The following is a 15176-nucleotide window of genomic DNA, read 5'->3' as shown; positions in this document are numbered from 1 at the left end:
CTTTTTCCTGAAATCAACAATCAGTTCCTTAGTTTTCCTGACATTGAGCAGTAGGTTGTTCTCTGAGCACCACTCAGCAAGATTATCAATTTCCTCCCAATATTAAGTCTCATTGTTGTTTGAAATCCGGCCATTGATGGTGGTGTCACCCACAAACTTCACAACAGAGTTCTCTTCATGTCGGGGAACGCAGTCAGGAGCGGGCTGAGCACACAGTCCTGGGGGGCTCCCGTGTTGAGCACTAGAGTGGAGGAGGTGAGTCCGCCAAGCCGAACTGACTGGGGTCTGTTTGTGAGGAAGTCCAATATCCAGTTGCAGAGTGTTGTATTTAAACCCGGAGTTTGCTGATCAGTTTCATGGGGAGATTGTGTTGAATGCTGAGCTGAAATCCACAAACAGCATTCTGATGTAGGTGTTGTTTTTCTCAAGGTGTGTGAGGGCTGAGTGGAGGGCAGTGGAGATGGCATCCTCTGTGGATCTGTTGGTTCTGAAAGCAAACTGGTGAGGGTCCTGGCTGGGATGTTGTTCTTTATGTGCTGAAGAACCAGTTTCTCAAAGCACTTCATCAGAATGGGGGTGAGAGCCACAGGGTGGTAGTCGTTCAGACTAGACACTGCAGAATTTTTAGGTCCAGTAACGATGGTGGCCGTCTTGAAGCAGGTTGGAACCCTCTCCTCTGATGTTTTTGATGGCCTGCCACATATCTTTAGTGTTGTTGGTGTTGAGGTCTCTCTCCAGTCTCTGCTGATGTCTCCGCTTTGCCTCCTTGATGCCAGCTTTCAGTGTCGCTCTGGCGGTGCTGTAAACTTCTTTACCCCCTGACCGAAAAGCAGCTTTTTTGGCTCTGGATAGAGCCCTCACCTCTCCATTCATAAAGGCCTTCTGATTGGGGAATGATTTTATTGTCTGAAAAGAAGCAGAATTTATACTACCACCATCATTCCTACCTATTTATACTTACATGCCTCTCTCCTGTGACAGAAACAGGTGGGTGGTGATACAGTGATGTGATTTATCAAATAGATCACCAATCAATAATTCTAATTGAGCTCATTCACAGGACAAGTGTACACCTGGATTTTTATATTGCTAAACTGCCATAACAGTGATATACACAAAATAAACTTTGGTTCTAAAAATGTAATGCTTTTAATGCTTTTCCATTCTTTGTTGATTCAGCAGACTCAAATTTCAAGATTCATTTAAAGTTAAAGATCCACCTTCACACTCATATTCATTGCATGTTTGATACCAACCTTCTTTAACATCTCTTTTTTAATTAAACTGCCTTCTTTTCTGGGCTGGTTTTATTGTCATTTAGTAAAAGGGCTGCAGCAGTCCCTGTGTGTTAGCTGATCCAGCAGCAGTCCCTATAGCCAGTGTTAGCTGATAGAGAAGCAGGTTCCTGAGTTTGAAGCTGAATCTTCACACTGCCTTTTCAGCTACAAGAATCGCTAGTTTCAAGATCTTTCCATAGAAACAAAGAATTAATATATTTTCCCATTTCCCTTGTGTCTCTAAAAGCAATGATTAAATTTTTCTCTACATGCATACAACATGCCATTTACTTTACAGATGGGATGCCAGCAAATGTTGATGGGTACAGAAGCAGAAGCACTGGGTATCGCTGCTCATCATTTTAACAAAAGATTGACAGATGATGTTCCCAAGCAATACAATAGATCTCAGATTTGTGAAATCAGATATATCATATAAAAAGCTCACAAAGAAACAACTACTTCTAAAATACTAATATAAGACATTTCTGTGTTGCACAATGTGCAAACATTTACAGTTAAAGTGGAATAACGAAGTAGGGGCACTGTTAATTTGTGTTAAATGTATCCTCCTTAAAATCCCCAGATCCAAGTGTTTAGCGCAATCTTTGAGTTTAATTTAACCTGCATTTAACTCGGTTGGACGCATATTTCTTTCCGGGACTTTTTTAATGCTGCGTCAATCTGAGTTTACTTTTGTGTCTTTACGTACAATTTTACATAAATGCCCGTAAATCAAAATTGGCTTAAGCTATTGTTACCAAACTCAATGCGTTGTTCAAATGCTCGGCCCGAGCTTCGCTGAGCAGTCCTGGGATATTCTTCCACTAGGTGGCGCTACACTTGTAAAAAGTTTATACCTCGTAATGCGCTGGATGTATTCGTCCAAAATTCCGTTTGTACAATCTCGGGTCCCTACAAAAATTTGGTAATGACTGCGCAAAGTGGGCGTGGCTTATTTCAAGAAATGTAAATTTCTAGACATTTCTCATTCCTAACTTCAAAAAATCTAAGAAAATCACCCGCACGTCCTAGAGAGCTGAAACTTTTTCAGCTCATCCACTGATTTTTGGCTAACGTTTGCCTCACTGCAACCTATGGTCAATTCAGAAGTCACTCTATATTTTTCAGAATATGCTAATTCAATTAAAATCTATATCTCCACAAGTCTTTCTTCAAACACTACCAAACTCGACAGAGTTGTTCTCCAGATGGCTGATATCAAGTGTTTCAAAGGGTTTTCAGATCGGTCAAACAGTGAGTCTGCAGCGATATTCAGTATCTTGCTGTAACATTTTCTTTTTAACTCAGTTTTGGATCAAATGCCACCAAAATAATAAACAACACACCCCAAACCAGCAGAAGAAGTGTGATTTTTTTCAGAATTATTTCACCTACATCTTGAATGTTGTAAGCGTTTTAAGATTAAATTGACAAAACTATCCGGCTCTGGCACATGTGACATCACCACCTCAACTTGTAAGAAGGTGTGTGAAAACAGCCTTTCACCCGTATCTCAGACAGTATGTCACCTGCCCTGGAAATCTGCAGGTCTAGGGTTCAAAGCTCCAGTTGACCGAGTCAGACTTGCTGACAATGGGGGTGTTGCGATCATAACAGTTGACTATTTTATTTGGATCGCGTGACACTTTCTTCTTATTTTTCTCTGCTTAAAAGTGTTTGTGCAGCTTAAACTTTAAATCTTGGAAACACAAAATGTCGCAGGCGGGTTGAACATTTCACCCAGTAGTCTGAAAATGTCAAATGTTGCGTTTTCGCGACTTGCTTAGATCCCGATCATTGCCGCTTGCAGCTATATTTATTTTTGTAATACCACTGTCATTTGATGTCCGCTCTGTTCTTTGCTTAACCTGATGTCCAGGATGTAGTGATATATAAGACGTGATAAGATGCCTGGTTTCTTTGTATTTTTCGTATCTTTCTGGAATGAAAACCAACTACAAATACGTCATGTATGTCGGACCCCAAACATAGCCGCCTGCTCTAATTGCCAGAAAAAGTCACCTGGAAAAGTAACCAAAAATATGCAATTAGTACGAGTGGCAACAATTTTTGTTTCATTTGTTGAGAACAGTTAAAGCGGTATTACAACACGACCAATTTTGAAACAGGCAGTTTTCAGGACATCAAAAGCGCGGTGGTGTAGTTAAGGACCCGCGTATATAAACCATGGGCAGACTGCAGTTCAGCCTCTTGGTGGCGGCTTTCTACACAGTTGGGCGTGAATGTGAAGTCATTAAGTTTAGTCACGCAATTTAATCGCTTATAGGAAAGGATGGAAGGCAAATTTCTTATTAAGCGTATCGAGTGTCCCAAGGACGGGTTAGCCACATGTAGTCATTGGACTACATGTAGCTAACAGCAGCAATGGTTGTTCCGTGCTCAGCACGTGGTACCACTGTAATGGAGGAAAAAGAGACTGACTCTCTGGCTCTTTGTTCTGTCAGCAGACTTAGAATGAATCGGAGTTCCTGGAGAACCAAGTTTCCAGATGGATGAAGAAGGTGAGTGGTTGGTTTTATTGGACCACGGGGGTTTAGATAAAGTTGAGCTAAAGAATGCAGCCTTTGGCCAAGAACGTGTTTTTTTTTTTTTTTTTTTATATACACAGGATGCAGATTTTCATTTAAATTACATAAAAACTATTGGTTTAGTCTTACTAAACGTTTAAACAGACCGTGACAGAACGGGTACCGTAACACTTTAGTAGTTAAACAATATTGGGTAATTTGTCGTGGTCCTAGAAAATGTTAAAACGTACTTGAACTGACAACCTCGATCATGAATTTTTTTTAAAATGTGAAATGCTAATGTAGCTAGTTTCACACTTGTGCGAAGAATTGATTGACAGTCACCTTGTCTTTGATACTTAAACAGAACTTGCAAGTATTAATTACCAAAAGTATTTGCAGACTGGTGTAATGGAAATGACCACCTCTGTTTCAGGATCACTCTGAAGATGGATGAGCTGCCACCTCAGAGCACATGAAACAGGAGTACTGTTACTACATTAAGACTGCAGCCATGAGCGCATGGTGAGTGTCAGAGTGGGATGTCAATTTTTGCTGAGGATCAATGCTATGATGATTCACAAGACTAGAGTCTCTGATTATGCCATGAAGCTCTTTCACAGTGCACTGAGCATGCCTATTACTGATTCTCAATACAAACTGCAAAGAACTTGTTCTAATACTGATTTCTCTGTACTCAACAGGTGTACAAGGCAAGCAGATGACTAGTACACTCCTAGGTAGGTCTGGCATCTGAAAACCTGTTGTGTTTTTATGTGGAATGATGATTTCATAGACTAGAGTCTCTGAGAAAATTTATGAAGATGTCTTCACAGTGCACTGACCACATAACCACACCAGTGATCACATGTTTTAACCAGTTTACTGCAAGTCATGTTCACCTTATTTACATGTGCATGTGTATCGCGTCAACTGGCTCAAGCGAACACTTCTAATAACTATGAATGACAATTATCACATCAAAGAATATATTGATAAAAGTGCCCCAGTCAACATTAAATCAAATGCACATTAAGTAAGTTTGAAATTAAACCTTACATCAGCTGTTTTCATTTCTAGTTCACGGTCCCCTTGCTGTGTAGCTGAGAAATTCCTGGATATTAAATCTTAATCTGCATTTATGGAATTATTGCTGAAGCATGTCACATGACCTGGTTACCTCCTGAGATGGAGAACATCAAATGCAGATACTAAATTTTATTTCCTGATTAAAATGATTTTGTTTTGATGTTTGTGCATGCTGCAGTCATGTTCCTTATATGTAGGGGTGGTGATGGCGCAATGGATTAGCCACATGCCTTTGGTGTGAGACCTGGGTTCAGGTCCCGCTGTGACATCCACCATTGTGTCCCTGACAAAGACACTTAACCCCTAGTTGCTCCAGAGGCATGTGACCCGACATGTATAGCAATTGTAAGTTGCTTTGGATAAAAGCATCAGCTAAATGTAATGAAGATGTTACCAGGGAAACACCACTGTGCCCCTCCAGACCTAAAGTTTGTGCTAATCACTTGATTGTAACTCCACGGTTTTGGTAAACGTAAAACTTGACTATGTAACTCAAAGGTGTTCCACCCAAATTACATAAGCAAATTTTTCTTGCCTGTCACAATTTAGACATGCAGACAAGTTACAGATCTCTGGTAAGTACAGCTGATTTCTGTTTAGTACAGCAGAGGGCAATAAGGTTTATAACTTTAAGCATTGAAAACTAATTTGTTTTTTTTAATTGAAAGCTTGAAGCATGACTGCAGTAAATGGACTAAAACATCCAAACACACTGGTGTGGTATCAACCGTCATAGTTTTGGCATGCTGAGGTACTGATTGTGTGGTTTTTTGTTTTTTTTTTCCCCCCCACTGTAGCTCATGCTTGTCCTCACATTGATGGAAAGGAGATGGAGCGACTGTCTGACAGCTGTAAGTACCAACTTCTCTAGAAATAAAGCCTCATTAGGATGTGCAGCATGTGAGGGTTTGGGCTTTTGATCATGTTATCAAGAGTCTTATTTCAAAAGTGCAGTCTTCATTGTGAGGTGATCTAGTAATGATCCAACTTTGATTTTTCAAAGTCATCCAAATGAGGCTTGAAGGGATTTGCGTATTTGTCTGAGTTTGGTCGATGATGATGCAGTTATTTGGTTCAACTGATGACAAATGAAGTCTACTCGCAGCGCACTGAGACACTCAGACTGTTTGTGTTCTGTTGAAGGTGTGGAAGCCGAACTGGTGAATCAATTTGTATCTCCACAGGTCAGACTGTGGCAGCCAAAGCTGGATGACATTTGAAATGATCCATGGACCAGGTTGGTATTGATTGGGACCTTGAATTTTCTTACATGCTATAAGTGTTTGGATGAGTGACACTGAAGTCTAAATTATAAACATTTTATAAAATTTGGTGTCCCTTCACAGGTTCTCCAACTCAAAGATGATCAAATATCAAGTCACCCAGGAAATGGAAGCGGTCACATCTGATTTACAATGTTCCTGTGAAAACAGGCTGACTTGTCTCTGTGCAACTCAACTGACATGGCTTTAACGCTTGCAATGTAGAGGTGTCCATGTTTAAAGGAATGTCCTTTTTCACAACAAAAGGAGCTTTTTGTCTTTTTTTTTTTTTTTTTTTTCTTTCTTAGTGATGGCATATTTGCATGAAGTGACTCATGACAGCTGAAATTCTGCTTTGGGATATGTAATGTGCTATGCTTTGAGGTGAGAAGTAATTGCATACATTGACTCAACTATAAAACTCTGGGGTAGTTGGGTATTTACATTGGTTACTATGGACTTGACTGAACTTATTGGACATCTTAGTTAGTGTAAACTTGAAATGCACTTTGTATTTCCCTTTATGCCTCATAAAGCAGATGTTAAATTATAAACTGAAATAAAACTACTTTACATGGTGTGGTGCAGAAGGTGAATTTAAGTCTGACTGCCTGAAGGAAGAACGTGCTCTGCAGTCTGACAGCAGATACTTGTGTATCTTTCCACATGGCAGCAGGGTGAACAGGCTGAATTAAAATCTTGCCATACCAGATTATAATTTGTTGTTTAATGTTACTTAGACAATCATCTAATGTATGTAAAATAAACTTGAAAGGGGTATTATTTGTAACGAGATCTTTGCTTATTGCTGAGTACATCTTACTGAGAAAACGTCTTCATAAAATAAACCCAAGAATGCATGCTTTTGATCATGGGGAGAAACGGGCATAATTGTAATTAAAGCCTTGAGACGTGTCCGGTGTAGTAGGACTCTGTTGTAACGTTAGTGCTCACTGGGTCACAATAGAGGCTATTAAACACATTAGCAATCACTACCTGTGCTACATGAGACCAATTAAACATATAATTTTCAGTCTTTATGGCAGCACAAAGATGGCTTAAAATAAGTTTGACGTTCAAACAACTCAGTGATGGTCACACCCCAGACCTCGGAGACAGCGCTAACCATCGGCCTACTGCCCACACCGTGAAACGGATCCGCTGGGCCCGGAGCGAGCTGCACCATATCAGAAATGACGTTGGTGTGTGTGGTGATGCTATGCGGAGGTTTGTACGGCCGAAATTATACGGTTTGTGTGTAACAAGTTCTGAAAAGGACAAGCACAAGAGGCTTAGCAGAAACCATAGACTGTATATAAAAAAGAACACCACAGATGGTTTTATTTTGAAGGTTGAAACAGAAGCGGTAGTCCGTTGTCTTTGTCTCGTGAGTTGGTGACGTGAACCGTCTCGGTGTACCTGGCAGGAGGAGCGTCCGCTTGTGTTTTTGCTGGATAACAATAACATTACCTTCAGTGGTAGCTTCCGCGAGTAAGCTTTGGATGGAGCTGATTTTATACTGACATAAACACGTTGGTGTGAGACAGTTCTCTATCCAGAGGTTTAGGAACTCGGTCTGTCGAGTTATTTGATGCTAATACGGAGAGCTAGCTGTGTCTGACAGGCACACTCAAGCTAATGTCGATGAAGGTGGGCATTTATCCATGATCAGATTAGCTAACTGTTACCGTACTTTAGAAACAACGAAAACTGTTGTCTTTCTCGAAATGTGTTTGCTGTAAATTAAACCAACTGAGGTTAGTTGCTAACCAAAACCTGCAGGTTAACGTTAGCTAAAACAACAAAGTTAACGTTATCAAGACCTGTGTAACTTCACATTAGCTAACGTTAACTCCCATTGATGAGGAGTGGAATTGGGAGGAATGTTTAATGCAAAACCAACTGTAAATGTCTTTTCCTTTATTTGCAGGCATGAGGAGAGGCGCAGTGTGTTTCTGGAGACGCTGAAAAAAGTTTATTGAGCAGTAACTTTAGAGTTAGATGACTGACGTCACAAGCCTTGGCCAACTCAACTTATTCACATAGTAGCTAGCCGGTGCTAACTTGCTTATTAAGCATATTTGATGGTAATGCTGAGTTAAGACACATAGAAGAGAAGCTTATAAATGCCAATAAGGGCACTGTAAGTCATTGAAGGAGGGGGGGGGTCACCCCTTGTTTCTGTTTACTGCTCAAACACACCCACAGGTGTGTCTATGGTTTGAGGACGTCATTTTGCCCAGACCCGAGTCCTTGCGAACAAGTATTACAACTTCCCAACTAAACTGGCAGCACATGCCTGCTTTTCCAGTTAGCTCTCAGGGCTGCCTGGCCAACTGAAGCAAGAGGAGCTGAGAACTGAATGTCTGCTGGTTTTAATTCAATTCCAACAAGCTCGGCGAGGAAGCATGACAGCTGTCGTAGGCAGAGCATGGGGGTGGGTGCGCTCATGGGCCAGCAGTGCCGTCTCAGAAAATACCACAACAGTGATAGCTGAGGGCCAGAAGCATGGCTGTGGCAGCCAGGGCGTCAGGGGCTGGACCTCCTGGATCTGGGGCGGACGGAAATGTCAAAGTGACCAAAGTAGTTCAGTAGAGGAGTACTGGGAGGCACAGGAGAAGCTTCAGCCCATGGAAATCGAAGATCTCAGCGCAGTGAAACCAGAGACAATGACAAAATCACAGCATGTTTATAGATGGTGGAATAAATATCTCCCAACCTCTTACCTTTTGTGGCCGAGGAAAACGGAGCCAAGCAGACAAAGGGGAAGGCGGCGTTACGGTCAGAGTGCAGATGTGTGGGACCGTGATATTGATGAAGACTTTTCTGACTACGGAACGCCTCCTCCATCTCCTACACCTCCTTCCTCTCAGCTGACATCTCCTTTCCGACTGTTTGTAAACAGCTGGAAGGTTGAAATCCTACCAGAACACCACGAGATCTGTTTCAACTTCCTCCGCCACTTGTTCGACCTGTTTGTCGTTGGCTTCCTGTGGACTGTGTCCCCCCCTGCCAAACTGATCCTGGAGGTGTTGGGGGTCCAGGGAGCTCTAAGGCTGTGGTTTCATGGTATGGCCATGTTTTTTGTCTCCACAGTTGGAATGGCAGGATTACTTTGGTTAATCCAGGAGTATCTCCCTCAGTTTGCGCTGATCTATGGCATCATACAGGCAGTGGTGATCTCTGTCAGTGTTCGGCAGAGTGTGATCCTCGGCGTAGAGGAAGAAAAAGCAGAAAAGGATGTGGAGGCCAAGGAGCCTGATGAAATGAAAGACAGTAGGGAACATAAAGAAGCTTGTGTCCGTAAAAGACAAGCTGAAGACAAGTTAAACTTAAGGTAAGCACCTTCATTCCTCTGATGTGGTTTAGGTTGGGATGTAAAACTGAATTCATTTTCCATTCCACCTGCAGTGTCCGCTGTTGTTGTTTTAACAAGCACAGCTTATAATGTTTATCTTAGTTTGCCACAATTGTCTTTAGAGAGGCACCACATTCATTCAGAGCTAGATAAGTCCTCTGCTGATTCCTTACTCTAGAAAGGTGCTAGTACTTAGTAAAGTACTGTAAATGTCTGCTGATCAGTAACACAGTGCAGAAATGTTATGTAATGTAGAAATCACATCTCCATTCTATAGTTAGTCCACTAGAGACTACTGACATGTTGATCGTTCAGCGTTATAATGTCCCAGTCAGCATGTATCTTGGTCATGATGCATCTGAGGTATCCCTATCTGGATTGTTTGTTTACGCTTGGATCTGAATTGGATCTGTGGTTTTATTGTTGTTGTATATTTTTTAACTTCCAAATATCAGTATCAATATCTCCCTCACTTGTTAGTTTGCAGACTCAGATTTCAAGTTCAAAATATATTATAGTTTGATATAATAAAGATTAAACTATGCAACTTTATATAAATTAGTTTAATGTGCACGTCATTACTACCTGCTAGGATGGATCATTACAAATGCTTTGCTGCTGTAGTTACACAGTGAGGAAAAAGTCCTCCCGGATCTGCATCAATTTCTGTATAGAAAATAAAGAAGCATCAAGATGCATCTAATTGTTCTATAATGGCATCGTAGCCCTCTGAATTGAATCATGAGGTGTCTAGAGATTCCCACCCCTATTGTGTTCATGCTGTCATGGATTTGATATCATAGTTCTTGTTAGTTGGTATTAAAGCCTCTGCTTGGCATATATACAGTACACGCTGGCTGTTTTTTCTAGTCAGATGATACTATGCTCTTTTAATGATGCCTTTCCCTGTGGGATGTGTGTGTTGTATTAACTTTGGTCTAAAGAGAGAGTGGTCCTTTTGGTAAAATCAGAGTGTGTAGGTGAGTGAGTCAAATATGAACTGCTCTCTCAGCTAGCATACAATAGTCTCACTCACACACACACACACACACACACACACACACACACACACACACACACACACACACACACACACACACAGAGTAAGGCCATCTTGAATCTATTTTGGTCGTGTTACCATAGAAAAAGCAGTGTGACATTCTCTGAGTGGTGTGGAAGCAGCTGGAACGCCTGACAGAATGGAAGTATGGAAGCTGATTTAGTTTATTTGCCAGAGGTCTGCTTCAGTTTTCAGCATCATCTGTTCCCAGGGAAATATACCGTCAGGGCTGTGGTAGTTCATCTCTTCCACGTGTCACCACATTGACCTAATGTGAGCCAACTCACACTTTTTTTTATTAAGTAGAGTTGTGGTTTATTAAAATTATTGGGACTTGTTTTTGTAGTAACACAGTGAACTGCTCCAACCAGGCCTGACAGGCCAAGAAACACAAGCAGTGGGATGATCAGACAGGTTGGAAACCAACCGAGGTTTGGTGAGTCCAAAACAACGTGGAGAAAGACATCAACTGCCCTGGTACTCTCTCCTGTAGTTTAGTTGAGTATTGATGGGTACATATTTGACCTATTTTGAGTATAGTACACGGTGTGCAGTTTTCAGTAATTCCGCTCCAGCGTCTGTACACACGTCTGTACACACTGCTCAGAGTACTGTGTTTTCCAGATTTGCTGTTTTTTAAGAGTTGTCTGTTCCACAGATGGTGAGAAGCAGCTGTCTGTTCAGGAGTCCACCATCATCATCAGTCCACCTGTATCCTCGAGTGTTTGACATCACAGCAGTGGGACTACACAGAGATTGTTGCCTGCACCACTGTGTTCTGCCGTGTAACTTAAGAATTGTGTTGCACGCTCATTACAGACTCATAGAAGTTGTACTTGTGTCACTTTATGTTCAACACTAATGATCTGCATTTTAAAGATGTTTGTCCTCACGCAGAATGTTGACATCGATAGCCGTGCAAAGTTTAGTATCACAAAGTCTCCCGCTCTAATCGAGGTCAGGAAAGAAAGGGACCAAGAATGTTCAAGAAATGCCTTTAACTCAAGGAAGAGTTTTTCTGAGTTTAAACTTGTTTTCCACAGAGCCCCTGAAGTCCCATAAGATTATATTTTTTATCTTGTGGGAACAAGATAATAACTTGCACATGATAAAAATAAAAAAAAAATCATCTTATGGGTCTTCTGGGGATCTGTAGATTTCTTATGATTCACCAGGGGACCAGGTGATTGCCTTTGGTGCATTCCAAAAATACACAGCCTGAATTAGTAGAAATGTTAGGCATCACCACCAGGAGGACAGAAAAGGCAACCCGATACAAACCATGGCATTAAATTGTATGGTTAAACAGGTAAAAAGTTTTATTTGATTGAAAGAAGCAGGGTTTGAGGACAGGAGCCTTCAGAGCCTCACACGTTCACAGACAAATCTGAGTACTACAAAAAATATCAGTTCCCCTGACAGTCAGGCTAGAAGGGAGGAAGAAATGACCTGTTCTGAAGCTGGAATTTGAGTTTTGAGTTTTCACCTAAGGTACATGTTTCTCATTACATGTCTCCCCTGCAAATATGAACCCATCTTTAAGTGAAGCTCATATGACAAATTCAAGCATGCGTTTCCTGTTCTGGTGCAAACTCTAGCTGACTCCGGTAGACTGCTTGAATTTGTTCATTGTTCAGCTTTGACCACTAGAATCTGTCCCACTGTTTGGAAAAGGACAAGCAGTTATTCTGTGTCCTTACCTAGTTTTGTTGAATAGTACACTCCTGGACTACAGACTGCAACATCATCGTGTTTAACAGCCTGTGGTCACACTGCTTAATATTTATTTACTTCTCACATCAGACCTGTGACCTCACATTCATGTGCAGTGTCATTTTGTTGAACAGAAGGCTAATGTGAATGTGCCTTTGCTGGAGTGAAAAAACAAATTTGGTCAACAGAGAGGAAGTAGCAACCACCAATGCTCTCTTATAGGTTTAGACGCCTGTCAATCAAGCACACACGGACATTACTAAATATACTGTATGAAAGCCATAAGCTCTCCTTTACTCTTTAACCTCAAATTGTGATTCTTCAAAATAAAATGTGTGTTTTCAGACACAAAACTAATTGAATGGATTTCAATGGGGATTTTTTTGTTGTCTCGGAACAAGCACCTAATAGCCGCAGAGAAAGTGGCTTCAGTACTCGGCTGTGATGGATACTATAAATCATCTGTTTTGTACTTTATATATTTTCACACATTGAACTGAAAAAGGAGTGTGCCTGGAATGACCTGTGGAAGAGGCATTTCCTGAAGACCTTAACACATGCTGTACATGGATTACGTTACATTGAGATTTCTCAAATATGAACTGAAGAACATGGCAACAAGATGTATCTGTTTAGAGAAGTGTTGACACTACCAGCAGCACGTTTTAGTGTGTTCACTGTACACACTTGTTTTTTTTGCCTGATGTCATTTTCTGTGCCATGATGTTGCTTGTTTAAAACTTTACTGGATGTAGGCCTCACGTATTTTAATGGATTTTTACTTGTCTTGCTTTAGATGAAATACCAACATCTAATTTGGTTTTAGTGCACAATAGCATGTTTTGCACTCAACACTCCTTACTTGTATTACAGTCCGTACGATGTGGAAGCCTGTGGCTGATCATAGAAATGGAAGTCATTTTATTTAACAAAAATTTTAGAATACAAACATTCAAATCTAGTGTTCATAAATATGTGTAACTACTGCAAAATTAGAATACAAACTTGAGTGACAAGCCATTTGTGTAACACTGCCACAGTGACCTGAAATTGAATGTAAAATCTCAGTGTCGTTTTCAAATTGCCACACGGCAACCTAAACGTGATAGATTTTTAAACTGTTTAGAGCTGAAACAATCAGTTGATTGCAGAAAATGAATCTTGATTATTTTATGTTTGATTGTTGAGCCAAACATTGCCTAGTTTCAGCTTTTCAGTTGTGAGTTTGCTGCATTTCTTTGTTTTATGTGATAGTAAGTTAACTATCTTTGGGTTTTGAATCGTGTGGCAAAGCAAGCCATTGTGAAAATGACACCTTGGGGTTTAGGAAATTGTGATGGGCATATTTCTGTATTTTTTGACATCTTATAGATAATAAAATAATTGGCAGATAAATCCATAATCAAAAATGTTATTTGCAACCCTATATCAATTGAAATATTCTTTTGATATATATTGTGACTAATTAAATGAAATGTAATAGTGTTTTTTATGGCCAATTTATAATAGTTGAGTCTAACAGATTTCATAGAAGAGGCCTGTAAGCTTCCATCTTTTAATTTCATTAGTAACAAGCTGAAAGTCCAAAGTGCACTTTGATTTTCAAGTTTAGGTTTCACATTATCTGTCAATTTTATTTTCAATTTCATTTTTATTGTGATGTTATGCTAAGGAGTAAACTGAACATTTTGTCATTTGTTCTTCCTAATTTTGTAAGAATTTGTGAATTTCCAAACATTAAAATTAGATTTTGAAATTGTAATTAAAAGATTTTATGGAAAACTACATTTTAATTTGATTAGAAGGTTTCATTTTAATATGAGCAGCTAGAGACTTCCATTGTGAGAATCCTCAACTTGGGCTTTTTTATATTGCACCAAATTTCTATTAACAATCATTCCCAAGGAGGTGATACAATGTATACAACTCTCTGTTGCCTTTATTCATTTGCTTATGTGGATCTTTTATCGCAGTATATTAATGCGGTAATCCCTTGTAAATAAAGCTATTTTTATATGAGCAGTAAACACACCTAACAAGTGCAGGATCACTGGAGCTGAAGAAACTGGCTTGTTTCCTTTAATACCCCTGGTGTCATTTTAAATAAAGGAAGGCAGTATCTGCTGTGACCCATTACTGTACATCTAATTTATAGCCACTTTGAACCCAACACTACACTGAGGTTAACTGATTCTACTGGCGTAAATAAAACTGATGGTCTTTTATTAAATTTTCTTGGTTTTGATTTCCTACGCGTTGTTTTTAAAATCCAACATAAAATGAAACAAATGCAGTTATGGTATGTTGATTATGCTGGACTGAATTTTTCAGCAGAGAGTATAAAATGATCTAGCCGAAGAGTCCTGGTTTTGCATGTTGTTGTAAATTTCAGAGATTACATAAAGTCATTTTTGAACGTGTTTTTTTCTTCCTGCCTTTTATTTATTTCAGTATGCTTTGAAAATAACCTTGCAGACACTAGAAATTAATTTCCAAGTAGTAGCTTTAGCAGGTCAATACAGTGTGCAGTATTAACCTATTAAACATCAACATCCAGACTACGTTATTATTAAATGTCTTCCAGAGTCACTGCAGGAAACATTTGGTCTTTGTACATTTTGCATGAAAGTGACCTTCAGAAATTAATCTAGCAGTTTATGATGATTGTATGACAAAACTTCCATGAAATGTAGTTACACACATTCAATTATCAAAATGAGTTTTAGGCCAACTTAAAAATCAATCCATGGTCACCTTCTGGGGGCATCAGGACAACTTTAACCCTGTTTCTACATTGTGTACAGTATTTACATGCTGTACACCTGGCCCCATGTTTGCTGGCGCTAATTTAACCTAACACAAGTTTATATAAGATTATGCACCATG

General features: G+C 39.9%; 2 protein-coding genes, 1 long non-coding RNA gene and 2 other non-coding genes across 7 annotated transcripts in view; all 5 read left to right on the top strand.

Annotated features, from left to right (window-relative positions):
• The window catches only part of LOC123976309 (ankyrin repeat and MYND domain-containing protein 2-like), an 817726-nt gene that overhangs the window by 171094 nt on the left and 631456 nt on the right, over positions 1 to 15176 (top strand). The window lies entirely within an intron of this gene.
• Positions 3493 to 6949, top strand: LOC123976322. The gene is made up of 6 exons (XR_006826324.1): positions 3493 to 3802; positions 4245 to 4333; positions 4513 to 4548; positions 5695 to 5748; positions 6082 to 6134; positions 6244 to 6949. It is a non-coding gene; the product is annotated as an uncharacterized LOC123976322 (long non-coding RNA).
• Positions 4375 to 4442, top strand: LOC123977231. Its single transcript, XR_006826600.1, has one exon. It is a non-coding gene; the product is annotated as a small nucleolar RNA SNORD52 (small nucleolar RNA).
• Positions 4586 to 4655, top strand: LOC123977230. Its single transcript, XR_006826599.1, has one exon. It is a non-coding gene; the product is annotated as a small nucleolar RNA SNORD52 (small nucleolar RNA).
• Positions 7514 to 14710, top strand: lg09h6orf47 (linkage group 09 C6orf47 homolog). 3 transcript variants are annotated; one of them, XR_006826321.1, is made up of 4 exons: positions 7514 to 7809; positions 8090 to 9496; positions 10924 to 11013; positions 11236 to 14710. XR_006826321.1 is itself a non-coding variant. In XM_046058385.1 (3 exons), the coding sequence occupies exons 2-3, from the start codon at positions 8568 to 8570 to the stop codon at positions 11240 to 11242; spliced, it is 936 nt and encodes a 311-aa protein (XP_045914341.1). In that variant the 5' UTR covers positions 7518 to 7809; positions 8090 to 8567; the 3' UTR covers positions 11243 to 14710. The 3 variants fall into 3 exon arrangements, 1 of the variants encoding a protein (XP_045914341.1); XR_006826320.1 differs by having other exon boundaries at positions 10924 to 11074; XM_046058385.1 differs by lacking the exon at positions 10924 to 11013 and having other exon boundaries at positions 7518 to 7809.

Source organism: Micropterus dolomieu, linkage group LG09 (assembly GCF_021292245.1).
Source record: "Micropterus dolomieu isolate WLL.071019.BEF.003 ecotype Adirondacks linkage group LG09, ASM2129224v1, whole genome shotgun sequence".
Lineage (NCBI taxonomy): Eukaryota > Metazoa > Chordata > Actinopteri > Centrarchiformes > Centrarchidae > Micropterus > Micropterus dolomieu.
The sequence above is the reverse complement of the archived record's forward strand: the minus strand, read 5'-3'. Positions and strand labels throughout refer to the sequence as shown.

Bases quoted from the DNA above. Each gene is read 5' to 3' on its own strand.
- lg09h6orf47 (XM_046058385.1), top strand. From the start codon at position 8,568: ATGACAGCTGTCGTAGGCAGAGCATGGGGGTGGGTGCGCTCATGGGCC.